This window comes from Trachemys scripta, chromosome 14, assembly GCF_013100865.1.
Source record: "Trachemys scripta elegans isolate TJP31775 chromosome 14, CAS_Tse_1.0, whole genome shotgun sequence".
Taxonomy (NCBI): Eukaryota; Metazoa; Chordata; order Testudines; family Emydidae; genus Trachemys; species Trachemys scripta.
In genome coordinates, this window is record NC_048311.1 from 8,139,190 (window position 1) to 8,152,415 (window position 13,226).

Below are 13,226 nucleotides of genomic sequence, written 5' to 3' on the forward strand. Positions count from 1 at the left end.
GTGAGGGAGATGCGAGAAGGCGGTGTTAGCCACGCTAAATAACATGACCCTGCCCAATCAGGGGAGAGAAAGTAATAAGCTTTGGGCCCGCACACCCAGTATGTTCCATACAATGCGTTTCGGGTATTCCATTTCTCAAAGTAGGAGGTAACCCACCACCCATTGGACCACTGTTCCCCTGGTAACGCAGAGGGGTCGTTGTGTGAACTGCAGAGGCACAATTTGGTAGTGGTGTTTTCAAAGGGCAGTGTAGTACTGCTTGAGCAGTTGTAGAAGGCAATCGTATGTCCCTTAGCAATTAGTTGGACACCCTCGTGATCTGAGCAGGGCTTCTTAAAAGCTGACTCTGAAGGCCTGCCCACCCATGAAAAAGTTGGATCGGGGTGAGGGATCCACATATGGGATAAGTGGGATGTGCAAGGCTTGAAGCCAAGATTTTTACTAAAGGCGGTGCCATTAAAATACATGTTGCATTTACTTGTTCCCACAAAAGTTGACCCCTTTTCTTTAACAAAACACAGTGATCCTGTCTGATTGGTTACCCTGAGATATCTGTTAATTGGCACTCCTGTTTTGTCCCATGTAAGATTGTGTTGGACTGGATCTTTTACTCTAGCCGGTGGCATCCAAGTCATATTAGCAGTGGTCAGGGGAATGGGTGTGAAGGGGAGTCCCTGTTCTGCATTTACTGGAAATTGAGTACATACCCAACAATTACTTCTATTTCCTAAAATACGAGTTTTAACCTCGTGGGAATATCTAATAAAAGCATTATCTTCATAAGCAGAAAATAAATTAAAAAGGCATAATAAAAAACATACAGTTGTCAGAATAAAAGGTCCTCTCATTTTTGCCGAGTCAATTTAAGTCTGATGTCTGAAAGAGGTAAGCTGGTCCACTGGTCGGAGGCAGTGTCCTCAGTGGTGGCAAGAGCTGCTGGTCCGTCACTGTGGTCCACTACGGCTGGCTTGATGTGGGAGTGGTGGATCCAGGATTTGCGTCCTTCCAGGAACACTGCAGTCTGGGTTGTTAAAAGAACCTGGTGGGGTCCAGTAAACCTCGGCTGGAGGGTGTCGCCGCGAACGAACTTTTTGGCCCAGACGAAGTCCCCTGGTTGGAACGGGTGGATCTGTTCTTCCAGCGGCACGGTCTGGGAAAACTGCGAGGCTTTCCAAAGGGTACGGAGGCGAGTCTGTAGGGAGAGAAACTGGCACGCGGTCATATGATCCCCTCCCAATAGTGAAACATCAGCACGTGGTAGCGCTCCGCCTTTGAAAGGGGGGTGTCCATAGAGCAGTTCAAAGGGGGATAATCCCAATACACGGGTTGGGCGAGTACGAAGGTGAAACAGGACCAAGGGAAGTACCTGAGGCCACTTTAACCCTGTTTCCTGACAGTATTTAGCCAATGTAAACTTAAGCTCCCTATTCATACGCTCAACTTTCCCGCTAGACTGGGGGTGGTAGGGTGTATGAAAGGAGTGTGAAATGCCCAGTCCTTGTTCTAAACGGCCAAGGACATGACCAGTAAAGTGAGGTCCGCGATCTGAGTCAAGCACGAGAGGGATGCCAAAACGGGGTACAATGTCTCTAAGGAGAATCTTCGCCACTGTGGCAGCAGTACAATTAGCAGTAGGAAAAGCTTCGACCCAGGAAGTCAGAGGGCAAACCAAAACAAGGAGGTGCTTTTTCCCAAAAGCCTTTGGCATATCTGCAAAGTCAATTTGAAGATGTTGAAATGGAGCAGCAGGCGGAGGTCTTCCACCCTTAATTTTGTTAAGAGGCGGAGCAGGTCCATTACGCTGACATGTGCTGCATGCTTTCACTATTGACAGGCAGTAGGGTTGAATGCCTGGAGCATACCAAAAGCGAGCGATGGTGTCCACAAGGGCGTGCGTGCCGTAGTGACCCCCCTTATCATGGTGCCAGCGAACTGCCACGGGGTATGTGGAGCGAGGGAGGCAGGCTCAGCCATCCGGCATAAGCCAGGTCCCTTTGACCAGAGTGGCTCCGAGGCTCTCCCACGACTGTAGTTCAGCAGCGGGTACTGGTATGGGGTGCGGTGGAGTAAAGGAGGAGGCTGCAATAGCCAACATGGGCATGGCTAAGGGTAAGACGGCAGCCGCCTTGGCGGAGGCGTCAGCCAGAGCATTCCCACGGGTGACGGGGCTATCATCTTTAGTATGGGCCCGGCAGTGAACTACAGCCAGGACCGAGGGTTCTTGGAGGGCGTCCAAAAGCTTGTGGATGAGGGGGAGGTGCTGAATGGGTTTACCAGCAGCTGTCTGGAAACCTCGAAACTTCCAGAGGTGGATGTGACAATGCACAACTCCAAAAGCATACTTGCTATCAGTAAAAATGGTAACGGTCTTACCAGCGGCCAACTGGCAAGCTCGGGCCAGGGCATAGAGTTCGGCGGCTTGGACTCCCCAGTTGCCTGGCAGTGAGGCAGCCTCTTGAATGTCCCGTTCAGAGGTGACTGCATAACCGGTGAAACGCTTGCCATCAACATAGAAGGAGCTTCCGTCCGAGAAGAGGATGCAATCAGGGTTGTCCAGTGGCACGTCAAACAGGTTGTCCCTTATCTGTAAGATGCTGTAAACTACTTCCACACAGTTGTGCTGATCCTGGAGGATTGGCAGGTCAGGAAGCAAGGTAGCTGGATTAAGGGGCCCACACCTTTCAAAAATTAGGTTAGTGTCTTCTAAGAGTTCGGCCTCTAGCTGTTGCTGACGATGGGCCGAAAAGACTTGGGTTGTGCCCCTACGCAGAAGGGCTGACAAGGCATGAGAGGTCCAAACCATGGTAAAATGACCCAGGGTCAGGCTCTTTGCCTTTGTGATCAGCAGGGCAGCTGCTGCCAGAGTCCGGGTGCAGGATGGGGTTCCCTGAGCGACAGGGTCGATCTGCTGAGAGTAAAAAGCAAGCGGGAAATGGTGGGGCCCGCTCAGCTGGGTAAGGACGCCACTAGCAATTCCGCCCCTCTCGTGGACAAAAAGGTGAAAGGGTTTGCTGTAATTGGGGGGGCGGAGAGACATGGAGGAGGCCACACTGTCCTTGAGTAACTGAAAGGCTTGGATCGTGTCCGGGGACCACTGCAAAGGGTCAGGAGCAAGGTTAGCAGTGAGTCGGTGGAGCGGTTTGCTTAACTCCCCGCAGGACGGCAACCAGGGGCGACAGAAGCCAATTAATCCTAAGAAACCTCGAAGTTGTTTCTTGGTGTTTGGCAGAGGGCAGTTTTGGATAGTCTTTTGCGGACTGGGTCCATTTGTCTCCCCTCTGGGATTAACAGGAAGCCCAGATATCGGACCTTCTGTGAGACCCACTGAATCCTGTTAGGGTCTACCTTGTGGCCTCTGGTGTGTAGGTATAATAAAAGTGCCTTACCATCGATGCGGAGGGCAGCTTCTTCGCGGTTACCTAATAGGATGTCATCTACGTATAGGACTAACGTGGATCCCTGCGGACTGGTGAAGCCTTCCAAGTCGTGGCGGAGGCATTGGCTGAAAATCATGGGGCTGTCTCTGTAGCCTTGAGGAAGTCGTTGCCAGACATAACTTTGTCCCTCCCAGGTGAAACCAAAGAGATACTGAGAGTCTGGGTGCACAGGAATGCTGAAAAAGGCTGATTTTAAGTCAATAACAGTGAACCACTCAGCATCCCAGGGGATTTGGCTGATGATAGTAGCTGGATCAAGAACTACTGCATGAAGAGGGACCACATACTGATTAACAACCCGTAGATCCTGTACAAAGCGCCAACGAATAGGGTCTCCGTCCTTTTTAGGAGGCTTTTTGACAGGCAGTATAGGGGTGTTACAGGGAGTGCGCTGAGGGCGGACTAGCTTTTGTGCAATGAATCCCTCGATAATGGGGCGGATGCCCTCCCGGACTTCCAGCGACAGGGGGTATTGAGGGACTGACGGGGGGGTTAAGGAGGGCTTCACTTGAATCCTTACTGGCTCTGCCGAAAGGAGCAGGCCAACATCAGTGTCAGAAGTTCCCCAGAGGGTTAAAGGCAAGTCAGTGAGGTCAGGGGAGAGAGGGGGGGTGTTTCCCAATTACCCTGTGTTGGGGCCGAATCTCCTAACACTGTCATCAATAATCCTACCCCTTCAGGAGTGCAGGTTAAAGTAGCCTCAAGCTTACAGAGTAAATCCCAGCCCATCAAAGGGATTGGACAAGCTGGGGAAAAAAGAAAACGGTGAGAAAAACATTTATCAGCATAAATAACATTTAGAGGCAAAGTGAGTCCCAGAGACTGTGGGTTGCCCTCCACCCCAGTTGCAGTTTTAACCTCACAGGATAGCCAGGGAGAGGGGGCATGATTTAAAAGAGAGAAAGTAGCTCCAGTATCAATGAGGAAGGAGACAGGCAGTCCTTGGACTGAAAGGGTTAGACGAGGCTCTTTGCTGGGAGGGGAGAAAGTGAGGAAGGAGCCCGCTAAAGACATTAAGGAAATAAGACCATCACATTGTTTGCCTTCGCCCCCGGGGTACTGTCATTCAGGAGGCTGAGTTTGCTGCAGCTGCTGCTGTTGCCCATAGTTGATCCAGGCCTGGGGAACGGGCCGAGCTGGTGGTGCAGGGGTGTATTCGTCCCTGGTGTAAGTATCTGCGGATGCGACCGGACCCTCTGGGCGTCCCCAGGGGAGGGGTATGTAACCTGCTGCATCTGCTTGATCTTTTGCCTAGTAATTACTCCTCCCGAGGTGTGCCCTTCCATTTCCCCCTTATCCCTCTGCAGAGATTCCGATCTGGAGTCCTGCAGATTCCCCTCTGCGCCCTGGAGAGAGTCCCCCTGCGGAGGAATAGGGGCAGGTGCAGTAGGGACCAACTGACGAGTCAAAACATGCCGTGGTTTACACCCTTCATCGAAATAACATGGAGGGGGTTCACTCTCGGGAGAATACCTGACTGCCATAATTTTTAAAGATTTCCACAGCTCTGCTGCTGTGTCCCAACAAAACCAGTAACATAACTGTCCCGGATGGTCTTTTTCGATCTGGCTCCTTACTCCTCTTAAGGCAGCCTGTTCGAAAGAGCCATACGAAGGCCACCTCATCTCCGGGTCGGCCAATACCCAGTCCAATTCCTTACACACAGTGTGTACAACTTCCTCCTAGACATTCCTGTCTGTACTGGGAGTTTCCCTTCGTTCCATAACTTATTTACAATCCCCAACAGACTCTCAAGAGGCACTCTAGTCCCTTGACCCATGGTGTCTGACAGGAGCCCTCCAACTGGCGTTTACCCTGCTGTCCAGTACACGACCCCTCAATATTGAATTGGCTGGGAGAAATCTCCCGTGGCGCCTGCCAATTCGTATATGAGTGGTCTGACCACTGGACAGAGGCACCGCACCAGAAGGAAATCCCGGACGAGCCCCCAAATTGTTAGGTAAAAAGCAAGTCCTTACTCACCTCTCCAGCACCCGAGTTCGTGCGGAGTTGGTATGGGGCTCACAATCTGTCAGAGACCAGACACCAATTCGTTGATCAACGGGCTCACACTATCCTTAGCTTGAAAAGCTTCAGAGTAAGTGTGGCAAGTTTATTAGGGGTGAGCATCAATATTTATACACAGAAGTAAACAAAGTGATTAACAGATCATAATGGTCATGTATAATCAATCAAGATTCTACAGGATAAAACAGGTTAAAATGTAAATTCAAAAAGAGAAAAGGGGAGATGGCTACTTAAGGGGAGGGGGGTGTCATGAGTAGTTCGCAGGTCAGAGCTTTGATTAAAAGTTCAGACAGAGATATCAAGTCTGGGTTAAGTTTAAGCTCATCAAAAGTTCAGACTCAACACTATCCTGGGGCTGGCCATTCTGGGAGCCATCGCCAGCCCATTGGCTAGTTTCTTTCTGCTCTTAAAATGAAAATAAGATCACTGTAGTTTTTTTAAATATATTGAGCTTAAAAAATGCTGAATATCTATTTTAACTGGTAATAGTCCCCCCCCACCACCACCTCCCTTTTTTTGTTCAGTTCAATCAATAAAACAAAATTATGGTTCAATTTTGGTTCCAGTTCCAGTATGAAATACTGGCCTGGGGACAATGTCAGGGGGGATCCCCTGTGACGGAGTAGGGAGTAGGGCGGATTGACCTGGGAATGTTGCATGGGACTTTTACTAGGACTGTCTGCATTGGTGATGGGATATCAGGGTGTGACTTCACTTGAGGGATGATACCTGAGCCCAGGAAGGGGGTTGGGGCCAGGTGACACCTTTGCCTGGGAACCAGGACAAAGGCTGGAGGAGAAGCCGGGGGGAGGCTGGGTGAGACTGCTGGAGGGGGTTTCAGTTGGGAGTTGACTGGGGAAATGGAGGGAGTCCCCAGGCTGGGGTCTAAGCTCCTGCCCCCCAGATGGACCTGACTGAGGGGGTCCTGTTGTCTACACCCTACAAGCTCTGATTTGGACTGTGTTCCTGTCATCTAATAAACCTTCTGTTTTACTGGCTGGCTGAGAGTCACGTAAATCGCAGGAAGTGGGGTGGTGCAGGGCCCTGACTCCTCCACACTCCGTGACACCCTCAAAGTGGCTCCTTTGATTCTGCTCTTTTCTAGGGTTTGACTGTGTTCCTGGGAGGGTTTAAAAGTGTCTCATGGGTTTAGTCCCAATGGGAGGGGTCAGGTGTTGTAATAATGTAACTGAGGGTTTTCCAAGGATAGCAGAGTGTCTGTCTACAAGGAAAGAGCCTGGGAGGAATCAGGGTGTGAAATGGACTAACACTAATTCAGAAACCTCCCCAATTGCCCTTCTCACCCCAACAGGTTGCAGAATGACAACCACGTTTTGCTCCAGATCATCTTCCTAGGGGACGGGGCAGGGAAATGGCTGTGGTGGATCCAGCTCAGGTTGGGGATTTTGGGGGGAGCTGCTGGGAAGGATTGTTGTAGAGGGGGAGGGGCAGGAAATACACAGGGTGAGGCAGGGAGAGGGACAAGGTGTGATAATCCTGTTGGGACATGCTCAGTTTAGGGCCTGGTTTATGAACAGGCCCATTGGGGATGGGGTGAAAATTCCCCCATTTCTGAAACAGGAGACAGCCCCCCTGGACAGGGCTGGGAAAACAGACCAGAGTGCTGGAGCCTGAACCCACTAGGCAGAGACTGTGGTGAAATATAAAGGGAAGGTGCTGGAATTCCTGTCCCTGTCCCCTGCATGGAGCTCTGCTTTCCACATCAGCCTGTGTCTAGTATGTGTGTGGTCAATGAAAAGACCCTGCCCTCTATCCTCTGCTGGGAGGGTCAAGGAGCTCTCACCTTCTCTGTGTTTCGTGGAGACTCATGGCCACTCTTGAGTGGGGTGGGGCTAGAATTCTGCTCCTCCAGGCCTCCCAGAGCTGTTGTATTTTGGTGCTATTTCCCCCATAAACAGTGGAATTGTGGCTGGGGCAGCAGGTACTGAGTGGGGAGCACTTGTTTTTTCAGATGCCAGTGACCTTCGAGGAGGTGGCTGCGTATTTCACCGAGAGGCAGGGGGCTCTGCTGGACCCCGCTCAGAGAGCCCTCTACAAGGATGTCATGCAGGAGAATTACGAGACTGTGACCTCACTGGGTAAGTATTCCTGTCCCCTCAAACTATTTTAAGCCAAGGGGTCTGCATTTCTGCATCTGGTCAGGTTCTTCCCTCGTCAGTTAGATTAGAGGGAAATGGGTCTCATTGTCCACAGCTCCAGTTTGAGAGAGCCATTCGCCCCCATACACCCTCCAGCGGGATAGGGGAGTCATTAACCTAATGGACATGCTAGTTCATCTGCATCCCTCCAGCTTTCCCGTGGGCAGAAGCAGTGTGTTATGTTTGGGGAATTAATTCTTACTCACACACAGGATCTCTGTGCACCTCCCTTCCTGGGACTGGCTCCTGTGACACTCTATACCTTGGGAGGGCCCCCTATAGCCCCCATATTCCTCATCTGTATATAATTGTGATATTGCATAGAAAGCATGCCATGTGAGGTATTAGGGAAAAGGTTAAGATTGGCTTATGGTCACTGTTCTATCTAAATATGTGTATCTTTAGTGCATATGAAGTTATAAGACTGTGTTATACGGTTGTCACTAAAATATACTGTGGGTTTGGGAGTTGCTCAGATACTGGCTCTACAGAGACAATGAAAAGGGAGGTAACCAACACCCAGGTGGGTGCTATTGAGCAGAAATCACCAGCCATTGTCCAGCAAGGGAGTTACAATTCAGTGACTCACCTGCATGAAGCCACACCAGGGGGATTGCTCAGCCTGGCTCTGGAGACTCAGCAAAGCCCCCAGACATGCCTGGACTTGTGCTCCCCAACCACATGGCTCTGAGGGTATAAAACAGAACACAGGCCCAGCATGTGTCCACTTTCTCCTTCACCTTCCTACACTGCAAGCAGCAAGGACGCTGAAGACTTGAGACTCCAAATGAGGGAACTGTCCCAGATTTCAAAGGTGAAATCTATATACTATAGACTGCAGTATCCACTGGGGTGAGAGAAACTGCTTAATCTAGATGTTGCCAAGTCTTATAGGGTTGAAAGTTTAGACTGTGTGCTCATATTTTATTTCTTTTGATAACTAACTCTGACTTTTTGCCTAGCACTTAATACTACTTAAAATCTGTATTTTATAGTCAGTAAACTTGTTTAACTGTTTAACTTTACCAGTGAGTTTTCCTGAAGTGAATGGTAAATTGCTCTGGTATCAAAAGCTGGTGTATATCCACTTTCCATTGATGAAGTAGTGAACCAATTAATAAATTTAGATGATATATTCCTAAGTTACAGTGTTGGGATCTGGGGTGATTTGGCTGTGGTGCCTCTCTGTGTGATTCATGAATGGCTCTGGGAGCATTCATGCAATTTAGCTGGGTGTGGAGGCTCCACATGTGGTTGTGCTGAGTGATCACAGCATGTGGAGGGGTTCCTGCTGGTCACTAGCAAGGCATTGTGAGAGACAGCCCAGGCTGGAGAGAGTTCAGGGAGGCACAGCGGTCCCACAGTCCCAGGCTACACCCTGGGGCGGGGGGGTGTCCCATCACAGCTCCATCTGTGGGGAGGGCTCTGGAGGTTTACACAGAGACAGGGGTTAACACTAGAGCTGTGTGTGCCTCAGCAAGTCCCCCAGAGCACACAGATCCTGAACACTCCTAGTGAGGGTGTGACAACTTCCCCTCCCCCAGACATTGGTCTCTCCCAAGGGGGCTCAGTGACCATGTTTCCATCTGTTCAGACCCCCACAACCCCCCAAAAAATCATGGGCTCAGTTTAAACTCAATGTGTGTCCTTTGTGACAAATACTCCACTGATCCTCAGTGCACTCACATCATGCCTGATTTCACCCCCGAGGAGGACTCCCCATTCCCAAACCTGACCCGATCGCCCAGCTGGAAGCAGGGGAAGAGCCATGGGTCCCGGATCTCCAGGTCTCTGAGGAAAAGAAGATCCCAAGAGGCACCCACCCAGGTGAGAAGTCAGTGATATTGACACAAAAACTATATGGTAAGTGAAGGAAAAAGCTGAAAATCCCCAAAATGTGGTGTGAGCCCCCTCAGTTCTCCTCATCCCACCCAGGTCAGGTTGTGGTCAGCAGGTGTCATATCATCATGGCAGATATTGCTCATGGCTTCCCACCCACCCTGTTAGCTGTCAGGCATTTTCTCCCTGACTTCACTTCCCTGTGAGTGTTTGGATGGGATGTTGAGGCAGAATCCAATTTCTCAGGCTCCCCAACAGTTATTGTGTTGTGTTTTCCTTCTTTGTTATTCCCCTTTCTGCTAGCTCAGGCAATGACTCCTGCTGGGACTCTCTCCCTTCCTCAGCAGGTGATGAGACAATGAGTGAGAACGAGGAGGGAGATCTACAGCAGGAAGGACTTGAGCAAATGGAACTCCAGGGGACCTTCTTGAGAAAAGCTGGAGAGAAGTTCTCCCAGTGCTTGGAACAGAGAAAAGCCTGGAGTAATTGGCACAGGTCAGAAAGGAATCAGGGAAAATGCCAAAGGAAGAAAATGGAGGAATCCATTGAATGTGGGAGAGGAGGCAAGGATCCCAAGGAATCCGCAGCCCAGCAGACAAATCAGAAGGAGAAGAAACCATATACATGCTTGGACTGTGGGAAAAGCTTCAGTCGGCGCTCAATCCTTATAAGACATGGGAGAATCCACACAAAAAACTGTGAAAATGCCTCCGCTGTAGGAAAAGTTTGTCAGAACTCGCACCTTATTACACATCAGACAATCCACATAAGAGAGAATCTGCATAAATACTTGAATGGTGGGAAAGGCTTCAATCCCAGGCCAAATCTTCCTAAACATCAGAATTCACAAGGGACAGAATCTATAAGTGCCTCAACTGTGGAAAAAGTTTCATTTGAATATCAAACCTTGCTTCACATTAGACGATCCACACAAGAGAGAGCCCATAAATACTTGGATTGTGGGAAAATCTTCAATAATTGCAGGGAAAGATTAGTCTAAGCTCACACATTGTTCCCTCATGAGCTAATTCACAGAAGAAAGAGCTTGAATGTGGGGGTATCTTCTTTTGATGCTCACACAGTATCAAGCATCAGCAAATCCAAACAGGGAGGAGCCCTCTCAGATGTCCTTAGCATGGAAATAGGTTCAGTTGGAGCTAACACCACATTGAACATCAGAGACTCCTCCACACAGGAGAGAAATTCTCTCGGTGCCCTGACTAGGGCTGGACGTAGTAAAAACTCCATTTCCTAATTCCCACATACATCAGTGACATTTGGCTCCTAGGTATCCAGCTGCCCATGTTTGGGGGCAGGTTCCAGCAGCAGCTAACCCTGATCTGATCAGCCGCTCCTCCCTGCTGATGGGCTTTCCTGCCTCCTGGTAACCTGCTGAGGAATGGGAGAGAGAAATTCCTCCAGAAGCCCCCTCTGCCTGGATGAAGTTCTCTTTCCTTTCCCTTCCCAGTCAGGATGCCCCTACCATAGAGACTAGGAAATGGATACTTGGGCAAGGCTCCACATTCACTCTGGACACCTGTCCCCACCCCCCATTTTCCAGTAGCCTATGGGTTGGGCTCCCCCACTTACCTGGAGCTAGTCCCTGCAGGGTGAGTGTCCTGAGTGCTGGCAACTCTTCCCCTCTCTAAATCCCCTAAGGTGCTGGGTTCTGGGAGATCAAATGTGAAAGGACCAGGAGGGATGGGTTTTGGGGAAGACAGTGGGTGACTGAATGGTTGGGTCTGGTGGATGTGGGGAGCATAGGGTACTCGGTGCTGGGGAAATCAAGTGTTAAAGATCGTGGGATAAGAGAGGAGAGTACAGGGAAGAGAGGTGCTGCCTCTTATCACTCACCCCTTCTGTATTCAGAAAGCTCCACTGAGGGGCTGATTTCCACAGGGACTCGTGGGAGGCTTTGGGATCCCACCTCTGCCTCCTCAGCATCAGCCTCCGAGGGTCCGTCTGTGTTGGGAAAGGTTGTGGAGATTAGCCAGCAAATCTCCCCTGAACTCCCCCTCCCCCCTGCACTTGTCCTAGTCTAGACTGACCCTAAACATCTTATATGTTCTCTTCCCCCCATTAGCAGAGTGATTGTTAGTCACTGAGTTCCCCCTTTGGGGAGAGATTGTCTCATTCCCACATAATCTCACAATGCTCCAGGTTATGCAAAGAAAAAAAAAATTACTTTTTGTACTCTGACTCCCTTAGAGACCAGAATTAAATAGATTCTAAATTCTGGAGCAGGGACAGGAAAATGTGGGGTTTAGGTTCTGTGTTATTTGAGAGTGATGGGGTGAATTGGAGGGATATCTCCTGGGATACTCATTTTTAAAGGCTGTTAGAGTTTGGGTAAGTTTTTCAAAAGCATATTTTCCAAAATGATGTAGGGTTGGGTTTTTAAAGGTATCAGGCACCTGACGATGCAGATAAGGGCCCAGTAGGGTGTTCAAAGCAAGCTAGGCACCAGGGGCTAGATCCAAAAAAAGATTTAGGTGCCTGGCCACTACTTTCACTTTAGGTACCTGAATCTGATGGTTAGATGCTGCCGATCCACAAACCACCACTCAGTGGCTGCCTAGCTGTGTAGGTGTCTAAAGCCCCTACACACCTAAATTTCTGAAGTTGAAATCACCCCGATGCCTAACAATCTGCTATTGGGCATGCTCACTGCTGCCTCAGTCTAGGCAGCCAGACCCATATTTCATACCTCAGCCCCAACACACTCCTCAAATTAAGTGTTCCCTGGCCTATTTCGCTTGTGGGGCCCAGTTTGATAGGCCATTGAGCACTGGGTGCTGCGGGCCCAGCAGAAATTGTCTGCAGTCTATGGACAGCAGGACTTTAAATAACTCCAGTCAGATGGGACAATGAGTTTCTTCCTGCAGACTCTCAGTTGGATTGGCAGCAGTCATGGCTCTTCGGGAGAGGAGCCGCCCCTGGATTTCCTTCTGAGCCTCAGCCTGGAGCAACAGTTGGATGGTCCCCTCCCTGATACAGACTGGAGCTTGCTGAACTGAAATGACGCTCTAGGCAGTGGTACAGCTCCTGGGGGCTGGGGTGAGACTTGCCTGCTCTAGCTAAGAACTAAAGGAACTAAGGTCTGGAGCCACAAAGGGACCTCACAGCACCAAACTTTTAGACAGCAAGAAAATCACTAGAACCCACAAAGCCTGAGTTAGGTACCCAGCTTCCCTGTACAATGATGGGGAGAAGGAGGTGCCTGAGAATGGGATCCACAAAAACCGGCAAGCTGGGCAGCACCACACCAAAGCTAGCCAATGGGAAATGCCAATGAGAGGGGTGTGTCCTAAGCCCCACCCCTTTCTGGAACTTAGGCACCTAAGTCTGGCCAGGAGGAAGATGCCTGTGTCTTCTTGGGATCCAGAGCTAGGAATCCCTCTCCTGGAGTTAGGTGCTTAGTTATTCTGCACAAAAACAAGGCACCAGAGGAGGAAGAGGTCATGGTGCTGCTGCTAGACCCTTAGTTCTGTCTGCCCCCAAGGGAGCCTGGAGCAAAGGGAAGTGGGCAGGGCCCTCCATGAGGACTTGCATCCCCAGCTGCTCCAGGGTGACAAGAAGGGACCAAAGCCTGGCATGACCCTGGCTGGAGCATGGTCCCTTAAAGGCCCAGGGTCACCACTGAACCAGGAAAAGAAGAACTTGACTCAAGCCTATTTCACTCCCTGCTCTGACTCTCTCTCCCCCAAGGGAACACTCAGAGCCCCTGCAGCAGCAGATCCTACAGCCTGTTGGAGCCAGCCCT

At 50.2% G+C, this 13,226-nt stretch overlaps 1 protein-coding gene across 2 annotated transcripts; it reads left to right on the forward strand.

Moving 5' to 3' along the window:
- Window positions 1-6,940: 6,940 nt before the first annotated feature.
- On the forward strand, window positions 6,941-11,230 carry LOC117887202 (zinc finger protein 2-like). Of its 2 annotated transcripts, none has more exons than XR_004648126.1 (3): window positions 6,941-7,564; window positions 9,302-9,451; window positions 9,808-11,230. XR_004648126.1 is itself a non-coding variant. In XM_034789555.1 (3 exons), exons 1-3 carry the CDS (start codon window positions 7,438-7,440, stop codon window positions 10,461-10,463), a joined length of 900 nt encoding a protein of 299 aa, XP_034645446.1. In that variant the 5' UTR covers window positions 6,941-7,437; the 3' UTR covers window positions 10,464-11,230. The 2 variants fall into 2 exon arrangements, 1 of the variants encoding a protein (XP_034645446.1); XM_034789555.1 differs by having other exon boundaries at window positions 9,335-9,451.
- The last annotated feature ends 1,996 nt before the right edge of the window (window positions 11,231-13,226 follow it).

Coding starts and splice junctions, on each gene's coding strand:
- LOC117887202 (XM_034789555.1), top strand. CDS start 7,438: ATGCCAGTGACCTTCGAGGAGGTGGCTGCGTATTTCACCGAGAGGCAG. Junction 7,565..9,334: donor CGAGACTGTGACCTCACTGG/GTAAGTATTCCT, acceptor TTCACCCCCGAG/GAGGACTCCCCATTCCCAAA. Junction 9,452..9,807: donor CCCAAGAGGCACCCACCCAG/GTGAGAAGTCAG, acceptor TCCCTTCCTCAG/CAGGTGATGAGACAATGAGT.